This window comes from Mustela lutreola, chromosome 15 (assembly GCF_030435805.1).
Source record: "Mustela lutreola isolate mMusLut2 chromosome 15, mMusLut2.pri, whole genome shotgun sequence".
Taxonomy (NCBI): domain Eukaryota; kingdom Metazoa; phylum Chordata; class Mammalia; order Carnivora; family Mustelidae; genus Mustela; species Mustela lutreola.
In genome coordinates this window covers 1048996-1074660 of record NC_081304.1, presented here as the reverse complement: position 1 = coordinate 1074660, position 25665 = coordinate 1048996, and the positions used below count along the sequence as shown (strand labels likewise).

Here is a 25665-nt window from a genome sequence, read left to right as displayed (position 1 = left end):
GGACGCTAGCCCTCCCATCTCCGCTTCCACGGGGCCAGGCCAAGGTGCCCGGCCTCACCCGGCTCCGCGGCTGAAGAACAGATGCCCTTCCGGGGGGAGGGGCTGAAAAGACACCATGGCAGCCCTCACCTCTGAACGAAACCCGCCGAACTCTCGCCCCTTCCCGTCCGAAACAAAGAGGGGAGCGGGGTCGGCAGCCCACAGCTGCTGGGCTGTTCCCAGTGGCCCTGATCTGGGTGCAGGAGACCCCAAGATGCTTGGGGGGGACCCGGTCAGAGAGCCGGAGCCAACTCCTTCCCAGATCCGTGGCCCTGTGCCAGGCCACGGGGAGCCAGCCTCCCACTGGCCTCGTGACGGGCTCGGGGCCAAGAACCCACTGGGCTCTGGCTGCTCTCCCTCCGTTACAGGCTCTAGGGAAGGCAGCCTGGGGCGTCTGGGGGTCCCTCGCTGCCAGGCCGCCTGCTTCTCCCACCCCCAGCCTCCCCACCATGTGCGTGGTGGTGGGGAGCAGGGCTAAGAGCCGGACGCAGAATAGCTCCCACCAGGTTTATTTGGTCATACCCCAGCCGGTCAGATACAAAACCGAGAGCAGTCTGTGGGGAGAGCAGGAAGGCTGGCCCGGGAAGTGGGGGGCACAGTGCCCAAGAGCCAGCCCCAGGGCACCAGGGAGCCCACACGGGAGGCGGCACAGCCTGTGTCCTGAGGAGGAAAGAGGGTGCCCCTTCAGGTCACTGCTCCCCCAAAGCTGGCTTCCAATGAGGCCTGGACGGTGGAAAGTGCCAGGTGGTTGGGGTGTCCTGGGTCTGCAGGGGCTTGGCGGGGAGCAGAAGCCAGGCCTTCATCGGCTCGCAGGGTGGCTCCCCGCTGGCGAAAGGTGCCCGCTGGGCTGCTCATCTGTGCTGGATGCCCTCTCTGTTCAACTCAGTGGGAAAGCCTCTGGGCAGGTAGGGTGGGGGCAGCGCCCTCGGCTCTAGCCCTTCCAATAGCAGGCCAGGTGGAGAGGGAGCCGGCAGCTTTGTTACACACCAGACCCTCGAGGCGTGGTTAGGAGAGCAGGAGGGGCTGGCCCATGGGCACGCGGGGTGACCGCCCACTGCTCAGAAGTCACAGTCGCTCTCTCTCTCACGCTGCGCCTCCTGCCGCCTCCTGGCCTCCAGGAAAGCCAGCTCCTTGGCCTCTTTCTTCTGGTTCCGGGCCTCGTACTCTAGCCTGGGGGCCGGGCTGCGGTGAGCTGTGCACCCAGGCCTGGGGCTTCCGCGGTCCCGCCGGGCCCAGCCAGGCAGCCCTTCCTCACCTGTTCTTGATGATGCGCTGAACAATGAGGTCCGTGGTCAGGTCGTTCCCGCTGTTGATCTGGCAAAAGATGCCCCTTCTCTTGGGCTCCTGGAGGCCAGAGGGTTGGGGGAGGTGATGGCAGCCCTCCTCTGGAGCTGCCTGGGCCTGGAGGGTCCTCACCCCCGAAAGACCAGAACACTAGCATGGTTCCTCCCACTGCTTAGCAAGCGTCCTCCTCCTCCTAGGAGGCCACTGGACCGCAGTTAACCCAGCCCCAGGGTAGCTTCCAAACAGGCACTGTGAGACGGGGGAGGCGGCAGGGTGGGGGCAGGTTCCCCGGGGAACAGCACACTCGGCCACCTCCTGCCCATCAAGGGCCCAGCACAACCCACCTGGTAAGGATCTGAGCCATCCTTGTCGGGCACGATTTCTGTCTTCCCGTGACATACCAGGTCCACCTGGGGAGGGAGCAGGGGTCAGGGAGCCTGGTGCCTTGCACTCAGAGGGCCCTCCCTGGGACCTGGTCCACAGGAGCCTCACCTTGAAGTGGTCCAGGAGCTCTGCTGTGACCGCATAGGGGGCCCCGATCACCACTTCCGACACGTACTAGGGGGACAGGGAGCACAGGTGGTCAGCTCAGAACCCACTAGGCCCCTGGCTGATGGGAGAAAGTGCTCGCTGCTAAGGAAGCAAGGGCTGGGGGAGGGAGCAGCACGGCGGGGCTGGCTGGCTGGAGCCCAAGGCTCCTGGGTACCCCCTCCTCCCCCGCAGCCTGGGCAGGGGACCCCACCCGGCGCCCCGCCGTGGTCCATACCCGGCAGGCCAGCACGCTCAGGGTCCGCTCGTGAAGGTTCATGATGGGGTAGTTCTTCCCCTTGTAGTGGTTGACCTCCTAGGGCCACAGTGAGTTCCAGTGAGCAGGCAGCCTCTGGCAGACGGGCCCAGCAGTGCGGGGAAGCCCCAGTCCCCAGAAAGAGGCCCCTGCCTCCCCCACCTCCATCAGCTCCCCAGGTCTCACCCCTGTGAGCCACCTGTGCCCAACCTCAGCCCCAGGAGCGCCCCCCCCCCGCCCGCCCACACCCTATCAGCTGGCCGGAAAGCGAGACCTGGTCAAAGTGCAAGCCGGCGATGACATACGGCCTCTCGGCCAGGCCGTGCACCTTCTCCAGGAAGTCCACATGGCCGATGTCTGTGCCCAGGTTAAGAATCAAGTAAAAGGAGAAGAGGCGCCCTGCAGGACCGGGGCTCCGGCGGGTTCCCCTGAGCTCCCCCCACTCTGGGAGCTGCGAGGAGTCAGGGCAGCCTCTCAGGTCATGACCCAGGGGGGCCCACGGGGCCAAAGTGGGGGACACCCTCCCCCTCGGTCCCAGAGGATACGGAACAAGTCGAAGGCACCGGCCACATAGATGACAGTCTCCCCTGGCTGGGGTTCCTTCCCCGAAGCAAACTGGATGATCTTCTGAGACGTCTGCAGGAACTGGGACACCCCTGTCCAGGGGTTCCGCCCCCCAGGGCACTAGAAGCCGAGAGGGCTCTGGTCAGCGAGTGCTGCCTGGGGAGCGGCCTGTCCTTCACCTGCCCCCAAACCCCAGCTCCTTTTCTGGGCTGCCTGCGCCTGCCTGCTGGGAGCAGGTGTGGGGCCGCTGGTGCAGGACCCCAAGCCCCAGCTGCAGCACTTGCTGGGTCACGTGGTCACGTGGTCGCTCAGGCAGGGACAAGGTGGGGAGCCAGCAGCGCCTGCCCCAAGCAACACCGGGACGGGTGGCTCCACCCTGTGGCCACCGTGGGCACTGCAGCCAACAGCACCGGGGCCTGATAGCAGGCCCAGCAGTGGCCACTGTCCTGGTGGGGACCCAGCACCCCAAGCCACCTTCTGGTCACCTGGGAGGGCCCTTCTGAGGGAAATGTCGGCCTGGCGGGGCTACAAGGGAGAGAGGACCAGGCCGCCTAGTTAGAGGCCACCTGCTTGAGGCGGTCCTGGCTCCTTGATGGCCGTGGAACTGGCTGAGCCTGGTGGGCAGTAGCCAGGCGGTGCCCGGAAGGTGGGGGCCGGGTACAGGGGCATCAGGGAGTGGCCTGGCGAGTCGGGGCGACACTCACCTTGCCGAAGTTGTCTGCATACTCCCGGTACTCCGAGGAGATCTCCTGAGAGGAAGGACACGGGACGTTGAGGAGCCTCGCCGTCCCCCAGACATGGCCAACCCCCAGAGCTCACAAAGTTTGGGACAAAGACAGACAGACCAGGTGCTTCCTCCCTCCCAGCAGGGTCCTGAGCCCTGGGAGCCTGCCCCGGTCCCTCCCAGACTCACGTGGCCGCTGTGATGGGCCTTGGTCACCAGCAGCATGCGGCCGACGAGGTCCGTGGTGGACACGCCCTGGGTGCGCCTGCACTCTCTGCGGGCACAGGGGGGTCAACACTCGCATCCTGGACATACCCCAAAGGCCCCACAGCGGCTCACCCCACCTGAGCGTGGCCCCGACAACCCCCGCTGGGCCGTGTAGACCAGGCAGCTCTGCACCACTCTCGGCCGCAACAGAAAACCAGGACCAGGAGCACAGGGCAGGCCACGGCGCTGTTATACACGGAAGGGCATGACAGAACAGATGAGAAGTGCTGCTGGGCAGGGCGGGGGAGGCCAGACCGGGGCCCATGGCAGCTCCAGTCTCTGGCCCTCACGACTGTGCCCCATGGCTGAGTCCAGTAACGGCCACACCCCATGCTCTTCCCAGCGGCCAGCTGCCCACGGCCCATGCCCACCACCTGGGCTGGCACAGGTCTGTGACACCTGAAGACCCGCTGGGCAGCCCACCCTGCTCCCACCCTGGCCTGAAGAGGCTGCAGCCCATTTTCCTCGTGGGCAGAAAGAGTTAGGGGGGAGCTGTGAGCCTCACTCCTCGACAAGGGGGGCCCTCTCTGGGGCTCACCTGTACCTCCCGGCCTGCTTCACTTCCTCATAGGTGTCGCGGCCATCTACGGTCAGCGTGATGTCATCTAGGGAGCACCACACACGGGTGAATGAGGACTCTCAGCTCAGACTGCGGGGACCTGTGGGGCCCCCAACCCTCATCCTAGGCTGGCCCTGGCATGCAGGGACTCTTTCTGGGAACAGACCCGACGCCTTCTCAGACCCCTGAAAGGCTCAGGCCCCAGCAGCCCGGCCAGAGGTCCCAGCACTCTGGGCCCCAGCCCCTCACTCACTGCCATGCACACAGAAGTCACAGTTGTGCTTGTCCAGAGTCTCCAGCGTGGTCACGTAGGGAGCTGCGGGCACCACCTCGTCTACCCACTTGATGGCCCGCACCATCTTGTACCTCTCCTCTTGAGTGAAGACTGGGGGCCCCTTGTGCTTGGAGATCTCCTCTAGAGCCAGACACAGAGCAAGGACAAGACAGATGAGCTCTGCAGGGCTGACCCACAGGCTCGCTGGCCTTGGGGCCCCCTCCCACCACCAAGCAGGGCTTGGAACCCCAGCTGAGTTTGTGGCGGGCAGCCGTCTGTCTCCCTGGGCCCTCTGCCTGTCAGGAGGGCAGAAACACACCCGTGTGGACACCGCCCTGTCTCTCTGGGCCAGTACAGGGGCTCAGGATGTGTTCGCTGGCTAACTATGTGCTCCCCTCACCCAACCAGAGTTCCAGGGAAAGTCCTGTGACAGCCGGGCGCTCCATTCCCAAGGGTCCCAGGCACCAGGCTGGGGCGGGAGGGAGAAGCGGGCAGCACGGCCAGAAACGCCATCCCTTGGCTGCACTGTTCAACTTGAGCCGCAGGATTGGAAGCCGTGGGGGGCTCAGCCTGGGCCTGCAGGTGGCGTGAAGCTGCTGGGCCGTGCTCTTCAGAAGGATGGCCATGGACCTGGCCTTGCCACCTGCAGGGCCCTGGGAGGTCAGTGGGAGGCAGCAGCCCAGCTCACCATCGGTGTGTACACCCACGATGAGGTAGTCGCCCATGGCCCTTGCCTGGCGCAGCTGGTTAGAGTGGCCATAATGCACCATGTCATAGCTGTGGAAGGAAAGGACGGTGAGTCCCTGTGCCGAGGGTGGCGCTGAGCAGCTGGGAGGGGGCGTGGGGGTGCAGCCTCGCTCCCCTGGGCCTTCTTTAAAAAGGCCTTTGAGAAGCTGCCACTGGGAACAGCTCCTCAGGGTCTGGCCAAGCCTGGGCATTCAAAGGGGATTTGGGCACTCAGCTCCCCATGCCACTGGTCCCTGGGCCAGATTTAACAAGCATGACAGGGGCTGGGCTGTACCCAGGAACAAGGCCTGCTGCCCACTGGGGCCACTGAGCACGCACAACAGCTCGGCTCCCCAGGCATGCCACAGAGCTCCGGCCTCTGCCCTCAGCCCCTCCTCTCACCAAATGCAAACAAGTGTGTTGGGGCGCAGCCTCTTTACTCTGTGAACTGACATTAATATAGGGGTGGGCTGGACTCTGTACCACTCTGAAGCAGGCGGCCAGTCTTTGGGACCAATAAGGAACAGAGTCTGACAGATAAGCAAAGGCGACTGCCAGCTTTGGAAGTCCTGCTCGCTCCTCCATGGCCTCCAGAAACTCAGCGAGGCTCTCCTCTCTGGGCCCAACAACTACCTCCCTGGCGCCTGGTTCTAGAGCTCTTATCCTCAAATCTAGGCCTGATTAAGGAGTGATTTCTCAGCTAGAGGCCCACTTGCTCCCCTGTGTGGTGCCCAAGTTGGCCCCACACCAAGTCCATTTCCTTCCAAAGCCTCACGTCGTCTCCTGGGTAGGTGACACTGTCCTGCTTCTCCAGGTGACCCACGCCACCTGGTGTGCAAAGCTGTTCCACTCCCTGACACCTGTTAACTCTCACTGCAGCACCCCAGGTCACCGCACACAAGACTGTGGGGTCACACGGCTCAGGCCCTGGGGTGAGAGGAGCGGCTAAGTGCAAATGCAGCAGCCTGGCTGGCCCTTGAGCTCACTGGACGGGCTGGGCTGGGGGTTCACAGATCGGAATGCAGGGTGGTGCTGGGTCCAGGGTGTGTCCTAGCCACCCTGGCCTGCTGGGGCATGGGCCTGGCCAGACCAGGGCCAAGGCCAGAGTCCACCCACACGAAAACATGCTCCCTCCCTGAAGGGGACTCAGGCACAGCTGCAAAGGTGTGGCAGCCCCCCCAGCCCCAACAGACCCCCTCTCTTCCCAAGGGGGGAGCTAGCCAGGTGGGGGCTGTGCTTTCTCTGATTGCCACCGAGAAGGCATCCGGAAGCGCCCGGGGGCCAGCGCTCAGTAGAGGTCAGTTTTCCTCTCACCTGCCGACGGCCCCCAACTTATCTGCAAACAACTCCAGGTCTCGCCCAGCTAGAGGACAGGACAGATGGGCACTGTGGCCCTGCTGGGCAGGACCCAGGAGCCCGGGGGCTTCGCTGGGGGGTCGCGGACACAGGCAAATCCCGCCCTGCCGCTCGCCCTGACACCCAGTAGACTCCCTCGGCCCTGCGGCAGGCGGGCTGGGAAGCCGGACACCGACACCGCGGGCGAGACGCTCTGGGCGCACGGCTCCCCCGTCGGGACGGGACACGCGCGACTCGCGCCACCACCGGCCACACTCCGGCGGCCCGGCCCGGCGGGCGGCTCAGCGACGGAGCCCGGCGCACGGGCGCCCGCGTCCCCAGGAGGGCGCCGGGGCCGGGAGCCGCAGGGCCGGGCCGCCGCCGCCACCGGCCGCTCGCGCCGCACGGCCGGCCCCCGGGCCCCGGGCGCAGGCCGGTCCGCGGACGTGTCTCCGGGCGGCGGCGCAGCGGCCCCCGCGGCCCCGGCTGTCCCCGCCCGCGGCCCGCCCGCCGCCGCCGCCGGCGCCGCGCTCACCAGCCGTCGCACCACACTCGCACGGCGCGCCTGCCCTCCGGACCCGGCGGCTCTGCACCGCCCGCCGCCCCGTGCCCGTTCCGGATCATGGCCCCGCAGCGGCGGCGCGGCCCGGCCCGCTCCGCGACTCCCAGCGGCCGCCGCCCGCCCCGAGCACGCCCCGCCCCGCCGGGCGCACGCGCCGTCACGCGGGCCTCACCCGCCGCGCGCGGCCAATGGCGAGTCCCGCCCCGCCCCGCCCCTGGATCCCCGCCCCGCGTGCGCCGCCACAGGCGTGAACCGCCGGAGCCGAGGCCCGCCCCCGCCCGGCGGCCGCCCGGGTGTCCCGGAGACCCCGCCCTCCGGCGCGCGGGGCCAATAGCGCGCACGCACCTAGCCGAGGGGGCGGGGCGGGACCACGTGGGGCTCCACCCGCTCTCCCCGCCTCCCCTCGCCCGCCCCGCCCCCGGGAACCCGCGGGGCGCCCGCGCCCGCGCCCGCTCCCGCGCCCACCGGGCAGCCATTCGAGGACATGCGGGCGACAGTGCAGAGATGTTTAATAACAATAAAAAGGCGCGCCGAGCCCAGGCTCAGAGCCAGCCCTCTGCCGCAAACCCCGCTCAGAAAAAGGTCGCTATGAAGTTACCACGGTTTAGTAAGAAGCAGTAGAAATAGGGTTGAGGCCCCTGAGACGAGCCCGGTGCACGAGGTAAGGCAGTCGCGTGCTTCCTCCTGACCGGCCGGCTGTGAAGCAACCCGAGTTCCGATCCCGCAGAGAGGCGTGGCCGCCCCCCCTCTAGGACGCGGCCCGACAGCGAGGAGTCCTCTGACCGACGGTGGCCCACGCCCGAGGTGGCCGCAGCAGTGCAAGGGAGGGGGCGCGCGGGACCCGGGGGGCAGTCCCGGCCTCGCCCCTGACTGCGAGTTCCCATATCTGCAAAGTGCCATTTGTTCTCGTCCAGCACCGGGTTACGTCACTTTCTTCCTTTTTGTGCGTTTAGTGCAGCCCCTGCCAAACCAGCCGCCTAGGACCGGGGCTGAGCTGAGCGGTGCACCCCGGTCTCCAGGCGGAGGCTCCTCTCGGCTTCTGCACAGCGACTTCCGAGTGTGGCTACCTTCCTCACCCGCACGCAGGGGAGTCGCCAGGGAGAAGATGGGGTCCTGCCACCTACCGAAAAGGGAAAGCTAGGTCAGGTGAGCCTGGGAGCCTCAGTCACAACCTGCCCCAGGGCGGGAAAGCTGACTCAGGAGGTCGCCCTGCTTCCCTTCCCGTCCTAACTGTGGCCAGGCTTTGCTTGGTGGCAGCTCCACTGTTCTGGAGCTACAGAACGGCTTAAGCTCCCCAGTAACTCAGAGTTCAGCACTCAGTAGCTCAGCCTCTGCGGAACTCAGTGTCCTTGCGGACCACCCGGCAGGCCCAGCTCACCGGGGTGAGGCAGGAGCAGCCCCAAGAGGGATGAATCACTAGCAGCTCTGGGTCCCACTTTTCACTTGTATGGCCGGGGCGGGTGGACCAGACCCTCTCCCTCTTCCCAGACTGCGGGATGTGGGGGAAAAAGGCCAGCTGACTAGGGAGGTGTGGCCTACGGACTACACCATGGAGAGATCATGTGTCTGACTGAGATGTAGAACCACATATTATAAACTTAAGATACAGATAAGCACTGATAAAGAAAATGAGCTAAGTTAATGTAAAAAAAAAAATAAAAGAGTACAGTACACAATAGGCCCACATTACAGAACACCACAAACATAACATACAAGAATTGCCAGGCCCAGAAGGTGAAGGGATCCTTAATTCTTGAACCCTTTGATTAAAAGAAGTTATTGATTTCCCCTATAAGACCCTGAAAATTCACAGAGAAAGAAAGTGTAAACTTTTTACTCAATACATACACCACGTCTAAATTATCACAAATTCTGTATTAAGGTACAGTTTAAGCTTCCCCACAGTACGCCAGCTCCCCAAACCGAGTGCACCAAGACTCTGTCTGACTGGAGTCGCTGAGACCACGTCCCTTCAAGGCACCTTCCCGTCCAGGCTGTCTGTGGTAGAGGGGGCCCTCCAGGCGCGCGCTGGCACATTCCCTCTCCCCGCAGGGAGTCACGCTCTCGGCTGATGCCTCAGCCGCTCCCTGCAGAGGCCGCCGGGCTGCAGTCACACCTCAGACACCACGTGCAACTCAGAGCATTCCCTGTGCTCAGTTCACGAGAACAGACAGACACAGCCCATCCACACAGGGGCAGGAAAGGGGGGGATGCGCCCGTGCCCCGCTCACCTGCTATAAGGGGGGATCTCCAGGCCCAGCTCATCCATGAGGAGCTGCATGACGTCGTCACACTTTCCGTGAAGCTTCAGGGCAGCCCAGTCATCCTTCGGGGTCCACTGGGGACAGGGGAAGGTGCGTGAGGATACCCCACTGCCCCCCGATGGCCCTTTCTCAGCCAGACCTCTTTGGGCCTTGAGTTCGGGACACGAACGTCCCAAGAACTCCCTGGTTCTCCTCTCCTAAGGTCCAGGTCTTAGGAGGGGCCTCTCCGTACGCGGCTCACCTGCAAGTTCACAATGTAGAGCTTGGGCCGCCGGCTGGGGGGCTTGGTCATACACCACAGACGAGGATACTTCTTCAAGACCTGCAGGAACGGACAGACCGACAGAAAGACCATGCACACGATAGGGAACGAAGCTCTAGGACACCAGGGTCGAACAGCGAACGGGCAAGGTGCCAGCAGGCTCCCCGCCCCCCGCTGCCCCAACCATGGTGCTGTTCACGTACCTTTAAGCTGGAGCCTAAACATAGGATTGTATCTGCTTTGCTGGCTGCCTGAGTGGCTGCCTCCCAGTTCAGAGGCTGCCCCAGGGTCCCCCTCTCCCCAAAGTGCACGATGGTGTCCCGGAGCTGGGCCCCGCACTTGTGGCAGGCCCGGCCCGTCTGGTGCCGGTGCAGGGCGGTGCGCTCGGTCACATCGAACACTCTCACATACTCTCTGTTGGGGGTGCAGGCCGTGCACACCTGAGGAGGAGAGGCCGCCGTGAGCAGGAGCTGCCGGCCCACGCAGGCCCCTCTGGACCCCAGCGGGACCGCTCACTTCGATGTACATGTTCCCGTGGAGCTCCGAGATGGCCGTGCGGGGCAGCCCGCTCCGCAGGTGGAGCCCGTCACAGTTCTGAGACACCACGTGCTGCACCTGGAGGAGAGGCCAGCGTGAGTCAGCAAGGGGGCCTTGGGGGGGCTGTGTTCATGAGTGACACCATCCTTAACCCTGCCCCGAGCCCCCAAACTGGGGGTGACTCCAACCCCATATGAAGCCTTGGAGGCAAAACCAGGGGGGCAGGTCAGTCCCAGCACAACCCGGAGGGCCCTCGGCGGGGAAGGGCCCCTGGCTGCCGCAACAGCCCGGAAGCTCTTGGCGAGCCAAGAGCGCAGGTTTCTGCTCTCTTGGTTCGTTATGTTTCGAGTCACTGAAGGGCCAGGAGGAGGGACCCCTGCCCACGTGGCTGAACGTGCTCAGCAGGGGGTCTTCAGAGGTTTCCCACAAGCTTCCCCTTTATCTAGGTGGCTTCTGAGGTCTGTGGGGACAACGTGATAGAAACGCAGCGTGGAAAGAACCCCCAGCAGCTCTGGCCTGAGGCAGACCCCATCCATGACTCTCGAGAGACTCAAGCTGGGAGTCAAGCACTCGGTGGGCACTCACCCCCCAGGTCCAGCGGCTGACAGAGGCACAGTACAGTTGCCACTTGGGCACAAATCTGGCCGTCCAGGTTCTGCACTAGGGACCCAGCAAGCGGACCGCCAGCCACAGCAGGTTCTTACCAGCTTTTGCTCATGTAAGCGGGCGATGCTCATGTGGGTGAGGGTCGGCTCGGCCTCACTCAGGTCAGCGGCCCTGCGAGGAAACGGACAGCGACGGAAAGCACAGGTGTGGGGAGCCACGAGGTCAGGCCATGCTGCCTCTGCTCGACGGGATGGCAAGGCTGCCCTGGACTGCTTACCTAACACTTCTCCCTTTCTGAAGCAGAGTCCATACTCCATTAGGGCCCCGGTAATCTGGGATAGAGGCTGCCTGCACGTTCAGAAAGAAAATAAACCCGGTGACAATGCGTCACTGTAGGAAATGGCAAAATTCACAAGCGTGAAAAGCAAACGTTTCTCCAGATGTGTTCCAGGCTTCTCCACGCACTGGCCTCTATTCCTTCCAACGGCTCAGCACTTCTTAGTGTTACCTGCCTAAATCCAGATGGAGTGGCTCCTTCCCTCTGCCCGGACCCCTCCTCCCACATGGTCTAGCTCATCCCTCCAGGTCCCAAGGAGTCCTGCCGCCTCTGGGAATGTCTCCAGCATGGACTACAACCTGGGCTCTCCAACCACACCTGTCCTCCAAATCGAGAGAGAGGGCTGGTCAGGCTCATCTGTGGGTCCCCAGGGCCTAGCCAGTGCTCAGGGAAGGCTTAGCACATGCCGAAACCCTAGGTAGGAACACTCATCCATGTTGATTCTCCCATCCTGATAGTGCTTCCTGCCCCACTGTCACAAAGATCGCCGCCTCTCCAGATGAGATAAAGATCACTAGATTTCTCCAGTTCTCAACACCATGAGTGAAAACAGAAGGCGTGCTGGGATCAAGCAATCTTGTGTTCCCTGGGCTGTGAGTGACCTGCCTCCTGGGGAACCCTGTCTCCTCCCTGCAGCTTAAGCTTGGAAAAATGCCCCCTCGAACCACGCTGAAGAGAGACGTTGGACAGCAACACGCAGAGGAAGCGACAGAGCGCTACTCCCGCAGACACAGGAGCACAGGTGACCGCAGGAAGGAGACCCCAGGACCAGCGCTCCACGGTCTGCAAGTCAGGGTGGTCAGTGCCCCTTATACGACCTCACTGCTGGGCCTCTGAGCTCAACCCTGTTCGGAGGGTCTTCCTCTCCCCCTTGCCTGTGAAACCTTGCTCAGCTTTCAAGGCCTGGCCTCGATGCTGCCTCGCACACAAAGGCAACGGGATGGATTTCCCAGCTCTGGGCTGGGGGCACGAGTGTCTGCATCTCTGCCCAGCAGCCCAGCCCCGCTGCGCTACCTTCGCTCTCTGCTCACCTGCCGTGTTCTTATCACCCACGGGCCTCCTGAGAACAGAAATCCTCTGTGTTCGCCTCTGCGGGGCCTACACGTTCCCGTTAAGTAGACAAGTGCCTCAACGCTCACGATATCCCACGGCCCAAGATGGCCTCTCGACAGAACGTGCCCAAACCCCCCACGCTTCTCTCCTTCAGCTGCTGTACTCTATCTCTGCCTTGCTTTCTACTTACTTCCTTTCAACGTTTAGAAAACAGGAACAATGGGGGATCAGGAGACGGTTCTGGACTTGGCTCTGCCCACATAACCTTGGGCTGGTGGGGAACCACCTTGACTTTGGCTTTTTCTTTTTCTAATTAAAGAATTTATTTATTTATTTGACAGAGAGAACACAAGCTGGGTGGGTGGGGGGGGGAGGGCGGCTGGCAGAGGGAGAAGCGGGCTCCCCCCAGGCAGGGAGCCCGACCCCAGGACCTTGGGATCAGGACAGAACCGAGGGACAGGCTTCACCGAGTGAGCCACCCAGGCGCCCACCACCTTGGCTGGAAACGAGCAAGTGCCCGGACACTGTCCTGCTTTTTGCTTCCTTCCCTCCCTTCCTATCGCAAAGGCGGCAAACATTTAAAAGGGTTTAATCTCCCCCTTGCAGCCCCAAGCCGACGCACTTGGCGCTTCTCTGCGAACGAACACCGGGAGCACCCGGGGGGCGCGCTCAGTTAAGCCGCAGACTCGGGGGTCCGCTGAGGCCTCGGCCGGCAGGGGTTGAGACCGGCCCCCTCGTCCCCCGTGCTCCCGCCTGCACGGTCTCAAACACAGAAGTCGAAGGAGAGAACCCAGACGGACAGGGAAGAAAGAGCGCATCTGGGGGCGCCCGGGGGCTCTGCCGGGCCGTGAGGTCCAGCCCCACACCGGCTAGGGAGGCCACTCCGACAAACGGGCAGCAGCTTGAAGACAGCGCGTCGGGGCGGCTCGGGAGGCCAGTGCGCCGCGACCCGCCGGCCACTCGGAGGCCTCGGCTCGGCGCCGGGCGCGCCACCCAGAAGGGGGCGCCCCAGCCCGGCCCGGCCCGGCCCGCGCCCGCCCGGCCGCCTTACCGTGCTGATGCCCGCGCCGGTGTAGACCACCAGGTACTTGGCGCTCCGCACGGCGCCGGCCAGCTCCCGGACTTTCCTCCGCAGCTCCTCCGGGTCGTCGCACACCTGCCGGGACAGCCGAGGCCGGTCGTGACGCCCGCCCCGCCCCCGCCCGGCCGGGGCCCGGCCCCGGCTGTCCGCGGCCCGAGCCCCGCACCGACCGAGCCCCGGGCGCGCCGCGGGACTCGCCTCCTGCTGCCGCCGCTTCAGGCCCTCGCGCCGCCTGCTCCGACCCTGCAGCTCGGTCACCAGGTCCTCGCTCTCGGCCAGGAGCCGGCCCTCCTCGGCGCTGCGCTCGGCCGCCGCCTTCCTCAGGATGCGCGACACCTGCGGGCGCGGGGCGGGCGGTGAGGGCGGCGCGGGCCGGGGGCGCGGCGCGAGGCGGGCGGCGGCGTACCTGGCGGAGGCGCTCCCGCTGCTGCTCCTCCCTCAGCCTCCGGACCCGCTCCGCCGCCTTGCGCTCCGAGCGGCTGGGACCCCCGGCTGCCATCGCTCCCGGGAGACCCGCGCTTCCGCTTCCGCCTCCGGGCAGGCCGCGCTCCGGCGCATGCGCGAGAGGCCGGCCCCGCCCTTCCGGCCCCGCCCCCGCAGCGCGCAAAGGAAGCACCTGACAGTCTCTTTAAAAGGTGTTTATTGATCATATACAAAATAAAGAAAACCTTATATATCACAAACATACACTATGTACAGCAATAAATACCCGGGGTCCGGCCCAGTGCCGCCCCCCCTGGACAATAATTTAGCAATAAATACTGCACAGGGCAGGGTGGGCCCTGGGGCCAAGGCCCGCCCCAGGGAGGCCCCTCCTCACCTGCATCTCCAACACCCTGGCAGGTCTCAGGGAACCCCCACCTTCCCCTGGTTTCAGCCCCAGGCAGGACAGGCAGGGTCTGATCACCTCTGCTTGGACCCAGCCTCTCAGCGCCAGGAGAGCACCAGAGCGGGACACACGGGGCAGCCCTTGTCCTGTTGCCCTAAGATGCCAGGAGAAGGCTTTCTGCACCCACTCCCGTTTGGTTAAAGGCTTCAGGGAGTAGCAAATTGAGGGGATGGGGAGAAGGGAGGGGCTGGGACACAAGGTTGCTGCAGGGGCTGGCCCCTCGCAGTTCCAGGGCTGGGGGTACTCTCTCCTACACTCCAGCTGGGGCTGCCAGACACCCACGCACCAAGGCTGCTGCTCCAGCGAGGGGTGCAAATGCCTGTGACTGGCTCAAAGGTGCCGCACACGCTCAAAACACACAGGCCTGAAGCAGGACAGGCCATTCCCCTACCTTTGTGTGTCCCCCACTTCTCCCCACCTGCTCCAAAACTAGACAGCCAACAGGAAGGCAATACCGCGCCAAAAAGAATTATTCAGTGGCTTCTGGGGGAAAAAAAATCGTTACTGTGTTGGTTCCTTTCACCAAACCACAGCCTAAAAAAGTAACTTACAAGATCCCCGAGCGGAAACGTGCCGCAGGCTGCGGCTTGGGCTTCCCAGCTGTGGACAGGAGCGTTAGCCAGCCGGCCACCTCAGACAAGGAGGCAACAGGGATAGGAAGGGGCCTGACCACCTGTCCCAAAGCAGGCTGCAACCGATCAGAGCCGTGGGCTCAGGCACGGACCGCAGGGGCTGCTGTTGACGGTCAGACCTGGACCAGGGGCAGAAGAGCCTCCGGGGAGACCCGGCATCCGGCAGAAATGAGCACACACCACAGCTGAGCAGCTGTGTCTTCTCATGTACAGACAGCAGTGCCACCCGGAGTGGCAGCCAGCGTCAAGGGGAGGTCTCCCCCAGGTCATACTCAGGGCAGGAGCTGCCCTGTTCCCAACAGGGTTGTCCTCTGAAATCTGAGTGTCTGTGTTGGGGGAAGGGAAGAGTGAGGCAAGGGTGGGAAGGAAGGTGCACATCACGGTTCACTTAGCGGACCGGTCTGCGAGACTTGGCTTCGGCCAAAGCCCTCGATTCGCTGTGTCAGAAAAGTCGAGGAGGAAAAGAACACAACACTCTCACAGCAGGAAAACGGAATGAACAAGAATCAGAAAGACACCAAACCAGCCACGTGTGGACACAGGCTCTACTGTCAAGAAACCAAGGTGAAGGGGAAAAGGGGCAGAGTGCAGAGTGGCCCCACGGGGCCAGCGTGATGGGAACGGGACATTCCCCTAGACCCAAGGAACAGGTGCTCCAAATCTAAAAGCTGTGAAAGGAAGCATGACCTCACTCACTCCAGAAGCTTCTTCTATTACCTAAACCAGACCTGCACTTTCTCTTCTACCTGTGCCCACCCTCCAACTCACCTTTCAGCTTCCAAACCTGCCTCCTCCCTCTGCTTTCCAGGTCTCCAACCTGGCAGATGGCCGGCTATCTCCCAGCCAGTGCCAGAGTGGGGACCATAAATGGACGCGGAGGGCGTGGGCTTCTCCCCCTCTTCAGGGATTCTTACGATGCGATTCTGACTCACCGCTGCTACAACCAACATCTTTCGTCTAGACCTTAGGTAGACAAAGCCGCGCGTCAGGGAGGGGCAGGAAGCCACTAAGTATTGAGCGTCGACGGTCACAATCTCCACTGCAGGCCGACCGGGCACAATCGGGAAGGATGGGGCCTCTAGGGCCAAGAGAAGCCCATCAACAGGACAGAAACGGACAGCACATCCCCGCTACCACCCCATGGGCACTCTGGGTCAGACTGGAGGATGAATACCCCGCCAGCCCCCACTGAGTTTCTTTTCGCCAGCCCACACGTCTGTGCGTTATAGGGCTCTAAGAGCCCCCAGAGAAGCTGAGGCCCATGTGGCCAGAGACAGGGCCAGCACCACAGGCAGCTTGCATCCCATGGCGAGGAGGGGCTTCCGGAGCCCGGTCTGGAAGACTAGCTGCCTCTGCAGAGGAGCCGGGCTCAGCCCAGGGGGGGCAGGTGGGCCGGGCCCAGCCCTGGAGACCAGCACCTCCACGAGCTACGCAGCACGTCACTGGAAGACACAGATCCCAAAGGAGGCAAAAAAAAAAAGGCCCAAGGCCACGAGCAGGAGCGTGGCGCCTGCAGACCACAGCCCTTGTCTGGCGCCACTGGAGACCCCCACCCCAGCCCGCGGGCAGGGAGAAAGGCCACCCCGGATGAGCCCCAAGACCACCTGGCTTAGCCTGGGAAGCATTCCTTCACGGCGGGGAAGCACTGCTGGGCTAGGTGGGCAGCAGGACTGGAAACTCCCATGTGGGCCCAGGGGTTCCCGACGAGGCCCACGGGAAGCCTACAGGGACAAAGCTGGGATCAGCGGCCAGAGCCCACGCATGCTGACTGGAGGCCAAAAGGAAGACACATGGGGGTACCTCGTGCCTCTGTGGTCCCCGGCAAACCCGCCAGCCATGGTCAGCGGCGGTAGGCATGGAAGCAGTGGGGGGGCGGGCACTCTAGGACTGCCCCTCGTGGCTACCCTGCCACTGGGTCAGCCCAAGCCTTACACAGACATGCGAAGCCCAGGCTGTGCGGGGTGAGAGCAGCAGAGCCCTGTGTCTGGTCCCCGGGGGTCCCGGGTCAGGCACTGAGGCAGAGGGGGCTGGACTGATGGGCGGCTCCCCAAGGCCTGCTGGAGCCCGAGCTGCCCAGCACCCCTGTCCAGGTCCAGGCCCAGCAAGCCAGCAGAAGCAAGAACACAACCAAATCCAAAAAACAAACACAGGATTAACAGACACAAGAAATGACACCCACAGGTCAAAGGTCACCAGAAGCACCAGCACGTGACGCGGCACAAGACCTCACCAGGCACAGACAACACCACGGCACCGGCAAGAGACGGAAGCAGGAAGGGCAAAGGAGTAAGTCACTTTCGGTACAATTGCAAAAGAGATAGCAAAGAGCCAGGACGCGCCTTGTGGTTGCTCACGGCTTGGCTTTTTTTTTTTTTTTTAATCTTTTTTAAAACTAAGTTTTATAAATAACGTCTGATAACTCTGTGTATATAAAAACTAAACTCCAACAGCCACAAAGACTTGTCCATAAGTTTACAAGAAAGGGATTTTTTTTTTGTTTGCTTTTTTCTTTTGTTAAACTAGCAAAGTTTCTATTATACTTTCCTTCCTTGTCCATATATACGGTCAAATGTTCTTGCTTGTTTTTTGTTTTTTTTTTTAAAAAGACAGTTTTATAAATACTCTGCAGCTCTTTTTTCTTTAGCTTTTAAACATATAATTTAATAACTTCGTAAAAGGAACTCCTCTCTTAAATAAAGGGCTATGTAACCACACAAACAGGTCATGTAAACAGTGGCACGGGACCCATCGCAGGACACTGGACACACCCTTCACGTATGTTCACAACCAGTGATTTGGTCTTGTTCAGTGCAACGCATCAGGCTCGAGCGCCCTGGCCCCTGGCACAAAGCCGCGGAACGCCCCCTCCCTCCCAGCACCTACAGAGCCCAGGCTAGTGGCCTGCCCGTCCAGGGCCCTCGGGGACACCCTACTCCCAGGAGCAGAGTCCATCTGTGCCTGTGGCTGCACTAAGAGTGAATCACAGGCCCCGGCCAGCCAGCAGCCGTGGGAGCCCGCGGGCCACCCAGGAGTGGACAGCAGCCTCCCCTTGCCCTGGGGCCCTCCCTGCTCTAACACCCGAGCTCCAGAACGCTCATTCAATCTTTCTCTGTTCCCACAGGGCCAACTCTGGACGCCAAGCCTGCACCGCCTTGGTACAAAGGGGACTGGGGGGCAACCCCACGTCACCGCCGAACTGACCAATCCCAACACACAAAACACACGATGACGACGACGAGATCAAAGGGGCTCAGCCCGGCGCCCCTGGGGTGCGGGTTGTGCTTTGCAGGGAAGGGAGGAGGCAGGAGAGGAGAAAGAAGGGGACAGGGCTGCCAAACTCGCCATGCGCTGAATGGCCCCTCGCAGGCCCGCCCGGGCAAGCGCCAGTCCCTACGACCGGGCGTCCGTCTTGGACTTTACTATCGTAATGACGCTAGTGGCGGCCACCTTGCCAGGGACAAGGGGCCCCAAGCCGGCAGCGAGGGGGCCCCGGGCCGGAGCCACGGGGCTGCGGGCCACGGTCCTGGCGAAGTTCTGCAGGGCCTCGTACTTGGCGCGCAGCGCGTCGAGCTCCAGCTTCATGCTGGCGTTCTCCGAGGCCAGCTTCTCCACCTCCTGCTGCAGCTCCGCCTTCTGCTTCTCCAGCTCCTCCTTCTGCGTCACGCGCTTGACGCGGCAGCTGGCGGCGTAGCCCCGGTTCTTGAGCGTGCGCCGCCGCTGCTTCAGCTGGATGATCTCCTCCTTGGACAGGCCCCGCAGGTGCTGGTTCAGCTCCCGCACCGACATGGTCACCAGCTCCTCGTCCGTCAGGCTGGTGCCATTCTCACCCGGCTCCCGCTTCACCTGCGGGCGGGACTGCGCGTGAGGCCCGGCGGGGACCGCCCGCCCCAGCGCCGCCCCAGCTCCGGGCGCCGCCCACGGTCCGCTCACCTTCAAGGCCTTGTTTCCTTTATTGGGGGTCGTCATAACCCGGGGGCACGGCGAGCAGGCACTCTGCGAGACAGGGAGCGGAGGTCAGGACCCTGAGGACCGCTCCCCTTTCTCCCTCCCCGGGGGCACAGAGCCGAGGGAAGGGGCCCAGTCCCAGCCTCAGCCCTCACCTCACCATTCCCAGTACCTGGCCCGGAGGACCACCTGCCAGCCTCTGGCTAGGCTGGTCCCTGGCCACCTTGTCCCTAGGAAACCCAGTGGGTCTGATGGGGGAAGGGGGACAGAAGGCCTGTTAGAAAGGCAGCGACCAGAAAGGGGCCTTGGGAAGAGTTGAGAGGGATGCAGGAAAGGCCAGCCTAGAAGGAAGCCGGGAGCTTTAAAAATAACCCCAGTGTGCGCCCCAGAGCATGGCTGCGCCTGGCGAGTCACGCTGACTCAGCACATCGCTCCCGCTCCCGCTCCCTCACCAGCCGGGCCTGGCACTCCCCAAGGCTGCCAGCCAACACAGCCCCAGGGGACCCGCAGCCTAAGCAGAGCACGGCTGGGGCCAGAAAGGCCAGCCTGGCCAACAGCAGGTGCGGGGCTGGGCCCAGTGACCCTGCAGCTGTGTACTCGGGGCCCTACCTCCTACAGCCACCTCCCCTTAGCTGGCCCTGTCCCCACAAAGGCTTAGGGGCCGGTGGGGACTCAGGCCAAGAGAAGGATGCAGGACAGTCCTGATTCTCCCACAGACTTTTCACTTTGAAGAGCTCGACTGTTTCCGGCATTGGTGGGAGCACCCCCCTGCCCCCAGGTGGCAGGCGCCCCAGGAGAGGCTGGGCTCAGCCCTCTCTGCTGCTGATGGAGCAACCTTCCTGTGGCTTTGGATTGCCGCATCTGGTGCCCCTGCCCCACCCCAGCCACGCTGTTTCCTAAGAGGGCCCGCCGGGCCACCCAGGGGCTCTCCTCAGCCCCCTCCAGCCCCAGCCCCCTGCCAGGGGTCACTGCCCACAGCATAGGGAAAAACAACATAAGGGCTTGGGGGAGGGGTGGACCAAAGGGCCCCTCGCACCCATTCAGTTGCCCTTCCCACGCCCGGCCCTCACTGTCTGCTTCCTCGAGCCCTGCCAAGGACATTTATGTGCACCTAATCCTGCAAATTCGGCTCAGCCTGCCCCCACCAAAGCTTCAGGCAAGCACACTCCCTCCCAGCCCCCTGCTTTCCAGGTCAGGCTGGAGGGAAAGCGGACCCTGGCCTCCTGCTGCAGGAGGTGTGAGCACCGTGAGCAATTCTGGGCAGCGGCGGGGGTGGGGCTTGTGACCCTTGCTGGGGAGGTAAAGCACAGCTTAAGGAAGTGGAGGCTCGCAAGGTGGCTCCAGGGCAGGACTGCCACTCACCCCTCCTCAGCCCAGGGCTCTCAGGCCGCGCCGCAGAGCACCAGATGGAGCAGACAGAGGCTAGAGGTCAGAAGGTCCTGAGGGCCCCAAACCCACTCTGGGGGACAGGATCTCATGGCTGAGCTGCCGGGGCCCCCCCAGCCTTAAGTCTGAGTTGGGGTGCAGGGACACTCCCCGGGGTCCTTCCACTGTCAGCCCAAAGGAAAAGCCCTGGCACCAGCTTTTCCCACCAGCCATCCTCCCCCGAATGCTGAGCACAACAGTGACTTCCTGAGATCACACAGAAGAGTGCGGAGCGTGGCGGCTGGGAGCTGAAAAGTGCCTCCTCGGCAGTTCTCACCCTCCGCAGAAGGCCTGAACTCAGCACAAGTGCAGCCACTCGCCTCCTAATCAAAGGTGCAGGGGGCTCGTGCCCGCCGTGGGGGAGGGGCAGGGCTCAGCAAAGCCAGGGCTTCTGCGGCCTCTGCCCACCAGGGAACACACACAGATGCGATGGTGACGGGCTTAGGGGAGGGGCTGTGGGACACAGCTCAGGGCACCTCGGGAAGCCAGAAGGAGGGTGTCCAGGAGGCTGGATTGAGAACAGGCTCCCTCTACTCTCCACCCCAAAGAGGGTCCAGGGTTGGGCCCCAGGGATCCTTCCCCAGTCACCTTCCCCTGAGGGTGAGCCACACTTGTAGATAAGACACGGACCGTCCCCCCCCCCCCCCCGGGCGACCCACTCAGGCTGACAGCCAGCTGGGAAGGGAAAACTGGTTTCGACAGCTCCATGCCCTGAATGGGGGGGGGGGGGCTCTAGATGCACACGCAGGGCAAGAGCCCGCTCCTTCCCTGCCTGACAGAACCACCTCCTCCAAAACCCCTGAGCCACTGCAAGCCGTTCTGGAAAGAGTGGAAAACTTAATCTGCACCTAAGAACAAACGAGAACACGGAAAGAAGTACCCTCTTCGGGAATCCGCACTTTCCTAGGGTATAAAATTTGACCCAGAGATCAGCTGAGTTCAACATCCGGCACATATAAGCCCAAGGCTAAGTGCGTGTGTGCTGGGGCGAAGGGGCATCCCTGAAGACCAACCACAAGGCCAGCCTGACCCAGCCACGAACCCCTAGGCAAGAATGGTCAGCTCTGGTTGAGACAAAACGCCCCAAGCCCTGGAGGCCAGGAACCACCCACACACTGAGGAAAGGTCAGGCCGCACCATCCTCAGGCTGTCACCCCCCAAGAGGCCCAACACCCACCAGGGAGGGCCACAATCTTTGCTGACACCCACACAGCACCAAGCCCCAACCTCAAGCAGGACAACTCTAAGGGTGATCAGGAACCGCCGTCTTCCGCTCCATGGCTTCCACACCAGCCCACCGGCTGTGCCCCAAAGGCCACAACCACCACCTGCAGCTCTGCCCCACACCCCAGGGCCAGGCAGCAAAAGGGGCAAGGCCTGCTCACCAGACACCTTGCTTTCCAGATGTCAAAGTCCTGTTGTTTCCTCTCATTGGCAGTTTCCTGGTAGGGCGGCACCTGCTTCCCCTGCCCTGTCCACTGTCCTCCAGGCCTTGAGCACAGGCACCCTTCTTTCTCCCACTGACTCCCTCTCTGGCCAGGGGCTATGCCTCTCTTGCCCGCCCAGGGGCTGCCCAGCCTAGCCAACCAGACCAGCCACAGGCAAAGCCTGCTCCCCAGCCTGGCAAGCACGGCCCCCTAAGCTCCTCCCCTGCCCTCCTCTCACTCGGAGAACTATTTCCCAGTTTGGGGAACTGTCCCAGACGCTGGTCAGGGACCGGCTGCCTGAGAAGAGCCGGCCTGGGAGGAGATGGACAGGCCGGCGGCTGCGCATTCTGCCAGGAAAGAACACCTGCACCTGGGCGCCCCCCCCCCCCTTCTCACGCCCCTGCCTTCAACTCGCACACCAGCCCTAACTTGAACGGGTGGCCCAGCCCCGGGGGCCTGGCCCTTCCCCAGTTTCCCTCCTCCTCTATGTGTCGGGCCTTTCGGACCCCAGGCCCCTAGCTCAAACCCGCCCCCACCCCAGACATCAGAATGAGCATCGAGTGACCTCATGCTGATGACTCAGCAAGTCTCCCTCTGGGCTCTGGCACGCGTGCGGCGGAGCGAAGCCGGCGCGAGCAGGGTCTTCCCGGCCCCGCCACGTGCCGCCCCCTCCCCCCAGGCCCGCCGAGGACCCCTGCGCCCGGGGAGGCGGACACAGACACCTGATGAATCAGCAGCTACACCCGGGGGCCCCCCGAGGCTCTTCCGCCGAGCCCTAGGCGCCCCGCTCGACCCCACCCTTTCCTCCCGCCACCGCGGCCGCCCCTCCCACCAGGACGCCCGGGGCTCCGCCGCGCGAGCCCCGCAGACGCCCCGCCCCGCCCTCCTCCGTCCCCCGCGACCCACCCCAGCACCCCGGGCGCGAGGGCCAGGAGCTGCCGCTGACTCGCGGGGAAACCGAGGCACGGGCCGCCCGGAGGGCGCGGGGCGGACCCGCAGCCGGGAGCGCGCGGCCCGCCCCGCTCCCAGCCCGCCCGGGGGAGCCGCGGCCCCGCCCGCCCCCCGCCGCCACCCCGCGGCCCGGAGCCCCCCGGCCGCCCGCCCGCCGCCCGCCGCCCGCCCGGCCGGCCCGCCGCCGCACTCACCCACCACACTGCGGGCCCGGGCGGGCCGAGGCCGGGGCGGGCGGGCGGGCGGGCGCTGCGAGGCCGCGCGGGGGGCTCCGGGCCCGGGGTGGGGGCGCTTCGCCTGCGCGGGCCGGGCCGAGCGCGCTGGGAAGGCCGGGCCGGACCAGGCTCGGGATCCGCCGCCGCCGCCGCCGCCGCCGCCGCCGCCGCTCCACAGACGTCACATGATGTTTGGTCACGTGGGCTCCATTCATGAAGCGGCGACGCGGCCGCCGGGGCTTAAAGGGGAAGCGGCAGCGGCCGCGGCGGCTGCGGGGCGCGTCCTCACTGCGCCTGCGCGCCCGGAGCCGGCTCCGGACCCTGCGCGCCGCTCCCGGCCCTGGCAGGACCCTCCCGGGCCGCGAGGCTGGGGGCCCCGGGGGGAGAGCTGGGGGGCCCGTGTCCCGCTCTGCTGACCCGCGGGACCGCTGCGGCCCTGAGGTCCCCGTGCGTCGCGGACACGGTCCCCGAGGCGCTTCCGAGGCTGCACGGCGGGCACAGCGCGCGTTCCCCCCCCGCGTCATTCCCGGACCCGCCTCGGCCCTGCCGGGCAGCGGGGGCCGGTTCACAGACGACCCGACAGCCTTGTCCAGGGTTCGCAGTGAGGTCTGGCCGCGGCCACCTGCGAGGGCTGCGGGGTGTCCCCACCCACCGCCCCCAGACCTCACGTTAGCGACGAGCCCTGGCGCAGCTCCCCGGACTGCCCGGACAACATCGGTGAGAGGGGTGCACCCACCGCACCTGTCTGGGACCCCGTCCCCTCGGGCCGAATCCGCTCCTGCCCCTGCTGTGAGGACCTTTCGCTGCTGCTCAGAATTCCCGGGGTTAGAAGGGACACCGGAGGGATCCCATTTCCAAGTCCTCGAACAGGTATAGAGCCAGGAAAAGCGACTCATCCTGCGAGGCAGGTCGGTGGGACTCAGGTGAGCTGGCCCAGGCGCCGTGAGGGACAGGCGGCGGCAGCAAACACACACACACACACACACACACACACCGGGTCTCTGTGGGAATTCAGTGCCACCAACTGACGAAGGCCATCGGCAGAGGACCCGGAAGCCAGGGACATAAGGGTCCCCGAGGGACCCCCTGCCTGCCTTCAGGATCTCCTCTGTGAATCCCACCATGCCTTGTACCCCGCCTGCTTTGTAGGGTTGTGCGTGGTGGTCTATTTCGAGGTGGTCTTTAAGGGCAGGGCACCACACTGTTCTCCAGGGCCTTAATATATCTGGGGCATGACTCTTGGTTGGTTGTTTTTTTGTTTTTTTAAGATTTTATTTGTAGGAACGCCTGGGTGGCTCCATCGGTGAAGTATCTGCCTTCGGCTCATGTCACGATCCTGGGGTCCTCAATCAACCCCCACATCAGGCTCCCTGCTCAGTGTGGGGTCTGCTTCTCCCTCTGCCTGCCGCTCCTTTCTGCTTGTGCTCCCTCTCTCTTGCTCGCTCACTCTGTCTCTCTCAAATAAAATCTTTTTAAAAAGTTAAAGATTTTATTTGTAAGTGATCTTAACACCCAAGGTGGGGCTTGAACTCACAACCCCAAGATTGCTTGCTCTAGCGACTAAGCCAGCCAGGTGCCCCAAGGGCATGACTTTTAAAGTCTACTAAATACACAGAACAAGGCTTGCCCCTGAGGACGAAAGTGCACTCCTGTGGGCTCCACCTCCGCCAGCCTCCTCTCGCCACCACCAGCTCCGTTCTCCTGGTCACACTTGGTAGGGATGTAGGGCCTGACTTACTGCTGGGCCTTGAGAGCCACTCCAGGCAGGTCATGGGGGTTGGCTTGGTGCCACACGGCTCAGGCTGGAACCATGACACCATCAGGAAACACAGGTGATTGACCCGGGCCTGGGGACCAACCGCTTTGTTGGAGGCTCACTGGCTAGTCTTCTCATGCCCCCATACCCCCGACTCCTCAGTTCTCACACAATGGGGCCTGGCTGCGTTTATACGCGGTAGATGACTGAGAGGCTGACTTACCCATTGTGCTGCTGCCTGCTCCTTCTCCCCAAGGAGGCTTCTACTCTTGGCAAGGTGTCTCTTCCTCCCCACTGGGAACACACCCGGCCACTTGGAAGAGGGGATAGGCAGGCGGGAGGCTGTGCCTATCCCGGGCCACCAGAGAGGTCAATGAGAAGTGCACTGGGGCCCAGCTCACCTGGAGGCCAGCGAGAGTGCGGATGTGAGGACTGCTTCCCGCTTACAGGTGGCCCTGGGCCCTAAGGTCAGCCCTCTGGACATGCGATGGGGGGGGCTAGGCTGCCCACCTTCTACTCTCTGGGACCTGTGGGGAAAGGAATGTTCCAGACCGCCCAGGCTCCTTTGCTGCCCTCTCACCCCACTCTTCTGCAGAGGTGCGGAGAGTTTGCAAACAAGGTTCCGATCTGCTGCAGAGTAACGGGCAGCGGGTCTGTTTGCACATCTGTGGGAGGTCCTCAGGGATGAGGTTGTGCCCTGTCCAAACACCCAGAGAGCCTAGCCTTCAGGATCTGTCTCTGGGTCCAGCTAGAGAGCCCCGGAGAGTCCGTGGTTGGTCTCATCTGCCCCAAGTCTGGCTGGCCCCCACCCAGGGCCCAGGACATCCGTCTCTGGGAATAACACTGCAGCCACACTGGGGAGTGACACCAGAAAGTGACAGGTCCACAGGCTCCAGCATCCCTGCCGGTCCACAAGCATCACCATGACTGGCGTCTGGGGCTGCCTCGGTGGGCAGACGCGGAGACCCAGCTCTCTGGTCCAGCCTGGCCGTCCCCGGGCTTCCCGCTGCAGCCTGCCCATGCCCTCCTGCTGACCCCTCCCAGATCTCCCCCTTCTGCTCGCACCCTCCGCAGGCAGATCTGGGGACCCCACTGGGTTCTCCTGGAGTTCAGCAGGCCCCAAACCTGACATTACAAGGAGGCTCAGGACACAAGGACTGACTAACC

General features: G+C 63.7%; 4 protein-coding genes across 13 annotated transcripts; 1 reads left to right on the top strand and 3 right to left on the bottom strand.

Annotated features, from left to right (window-relative positions):
- Positions 1-532: 532 nt before the first annotated feature.
- On the bottom strand, positions 533-7250 carry PCYT2 (phosphate cytidylyltransferase 2, ethanolamine). The gene is made up of 13 exons (XM_059149871.1): positions 7092-7250; positions 5184-5272; positions 4475-4636; positions 4201-4267; positions 3585-3669; positions 3376-3420; positions 2653-2791; positions 2382-2464; positions 2090-2167; positions 1816-1881; positions 1668-1733; positions 1295-1383; positions 533-1209 (listed from the first exon to the last, which is right to left on the bottom strand). Exons 1-13 carry the CDS (start codon positions 7178-7180, stop codon positions 1098-1100), a joined length of 1170 nt encoding a protein of 389 aa, XP_059005854.1. The 5' UTR covers positions 7181-7250; the 3' UTR covers positions 533-1097.
- A 360-nt stretch (positions 7251-7610) lies between these two features.
- Positions 7611-13823, bottom strand: SIRT7 (sirtuin 7). 3 transcript variants are annotated; one of them, XR_009348200.1, is made up of 11 exons: positions 13665-13822; positions 13457-13594; positions 13229-13333; positions 11065-11135; positions 10886-10958; positions 10161-10259; positions 9848-10084; positions 9624-9704; positions 9350-9456; positions 8832-8917; positions 8057-8238 (listed from the first exon to the last, which is right to left on the bottom strand). XR_009348200.1 is itself a non-coding variant. In XM_059149865.1 (10 exons), the coding sequence occupies exons 1-10, from the start codon at positions 13755-13757 to the stop codon at positions 8040-8042; spliced, it is 1203 nt and encodes a 400-aa protein (XP_059005848.1). In that variant the 5' UTR covers positions 13758-13822; the 3' UTR covers positions 7611-8039. The 3 variants fall into 3 exon arrangements, 2 of the variants coding, with proteins under 2 accessions (XP_059005848.1, XP_059005849.1); XM_059149865.1 differs by lacking the exon at positions 8832-8917 and having other exon boundaries at positions 7611-8238; XM_059149866.1 differs by lacking the exons at positions 8057-8238; positions 8832-8917 and adding an exon at positions 8975-9205 and having other exon boundaries at positions 13665-13823.
- Positions 13824-13881: 58 nt separating this feature from the next.
- MAFG (MAF bZIP transcription factor G) lies at positions 13882-22825 on the bottom strand. Of its 8 annotated transcripts, none has more exons than XM_059149881.1 (3): positions 22726-22825; positions 18710-18772; positions 13882-18622 (listed from the first exon to the last, which is right to left on the bottom strand). In XM_059149881.1, the coding sequence occupies exons 2-3, from the start codon at positions 18743-18745 to the stop codon at positions 18170-18172; spliced, it is 489 nt and encodes a 162-aa protein (XP_059005864.1). In that variant the 5' UTR covers positions 18746-18772; positions 22726-22825; the 3' UTR covers positions 13882-18169. The 8 variants fall into 8 exon arrangements, with proteins under 8 accessions (XP_059005864.1, XP_059005860.1, XP_059005859.1 ...); XM_059149877.1 differs by having other exon boundaries at positions 22722-22740; XM_059149876.1 differs by lacking the exon at positions 22726-22825 and adding an exon at positions 22483-22593.
- A 115-nt stretch (positions 22826-22940) lies between these two features.
- Positions 22941-24227, top strand: LOC131816834 (multiple C2 and transmembrane domain-containing protein 1-like). Its single transcript, XM_059149872.1, has 2 exons — positions 22941-23612; positions 24011-24227. The coding sequence occupies exons 1-2, from the start codon at positions 22956-22958 to the stop codon at positions 24047-24049; spliced, it is 696 nt and encodes a 231-aa protein (XP_059005855.1). The 5' UTR covers positions 22941-22955; the 3' UTR covers positions 24050-24227.
- The last annotated feature ends 1438 nt before the right edge of the window (positions 24228-25665 follow it).

Bases quoted from the DNA above. Each gene is read 5' to 3' on its own strand.
- PCYT2 (XM_059149871.1), bottom strand. From the start codon at position 7,180: ATGATCCGGAACGGGCACGGGGCGGCGGGCGGTGCAGAGCCGCCGGGT. The intron at 4,268-4,474 runs GTGAGTGAGGGG...GGTGCTCCCTAG, and splicing joins TGACTTCTGTGTGCATGGCA to ATGACATCACGCTGACCGTA. The intron at 3,670-4,200 runs GTGAGCCCCAGA...CTGTGCCCGCAG, and splicing joins AAGCAGGCCGGGAGGTACAG to AGAGTGCAGGCGCACCCAGG.
- SIRT7 (XM_059149865.1), bottom strand. From the start codon at position 13,757: ATGGCAGCCGGGGGTCCCAGCCGCTCGGAGCGCAAGGCGGCGGAGCGG. The intron at 13,595-13,664 runs GTACGCCGCCGC...CCGCGCCCGCAG, and splicing joins AGCGGGAGCGCCTCCGCCAG to GTGTCGCGCATCCTGAGGAA. The intron at 13,334-13,456 runs GCGAGTCCCGCG...CTGTCCCGGCAG, and splicing joins TGAAGCGGCGGCAGCAGGAG to GTGTGCGACGACCCGGAGGA.
- MAFG (XM_059149881.1), bottom strand. From the start codon at position 18,745: ATGACGACCCCCAATAAAGGAAACAAGGCCTTGAAG. The intron at 18,623-18,709 runs GTGAGCGGACCG...TCCCGCCCGCAG, and splicing joins AAGGAAACAAGGCCTTGAAG to GTGAAGCGGGAGCCGGGTGA.
- LOC131816834 (XM_059149872.1), top strand. From the start codon at position 22,956: ATGAAGCGGCGACGCGGCCGCCGGGGCTTAAAGGGGAAGCGGCAGCGG. The intron at 23,613-24,010 runs GTATAGAGCCAG...TGTTTTTTTAAG, and splicing joins ATTTCCAAGTCCTCGAACAG to ATTTTATTTGTAGGAACGCC.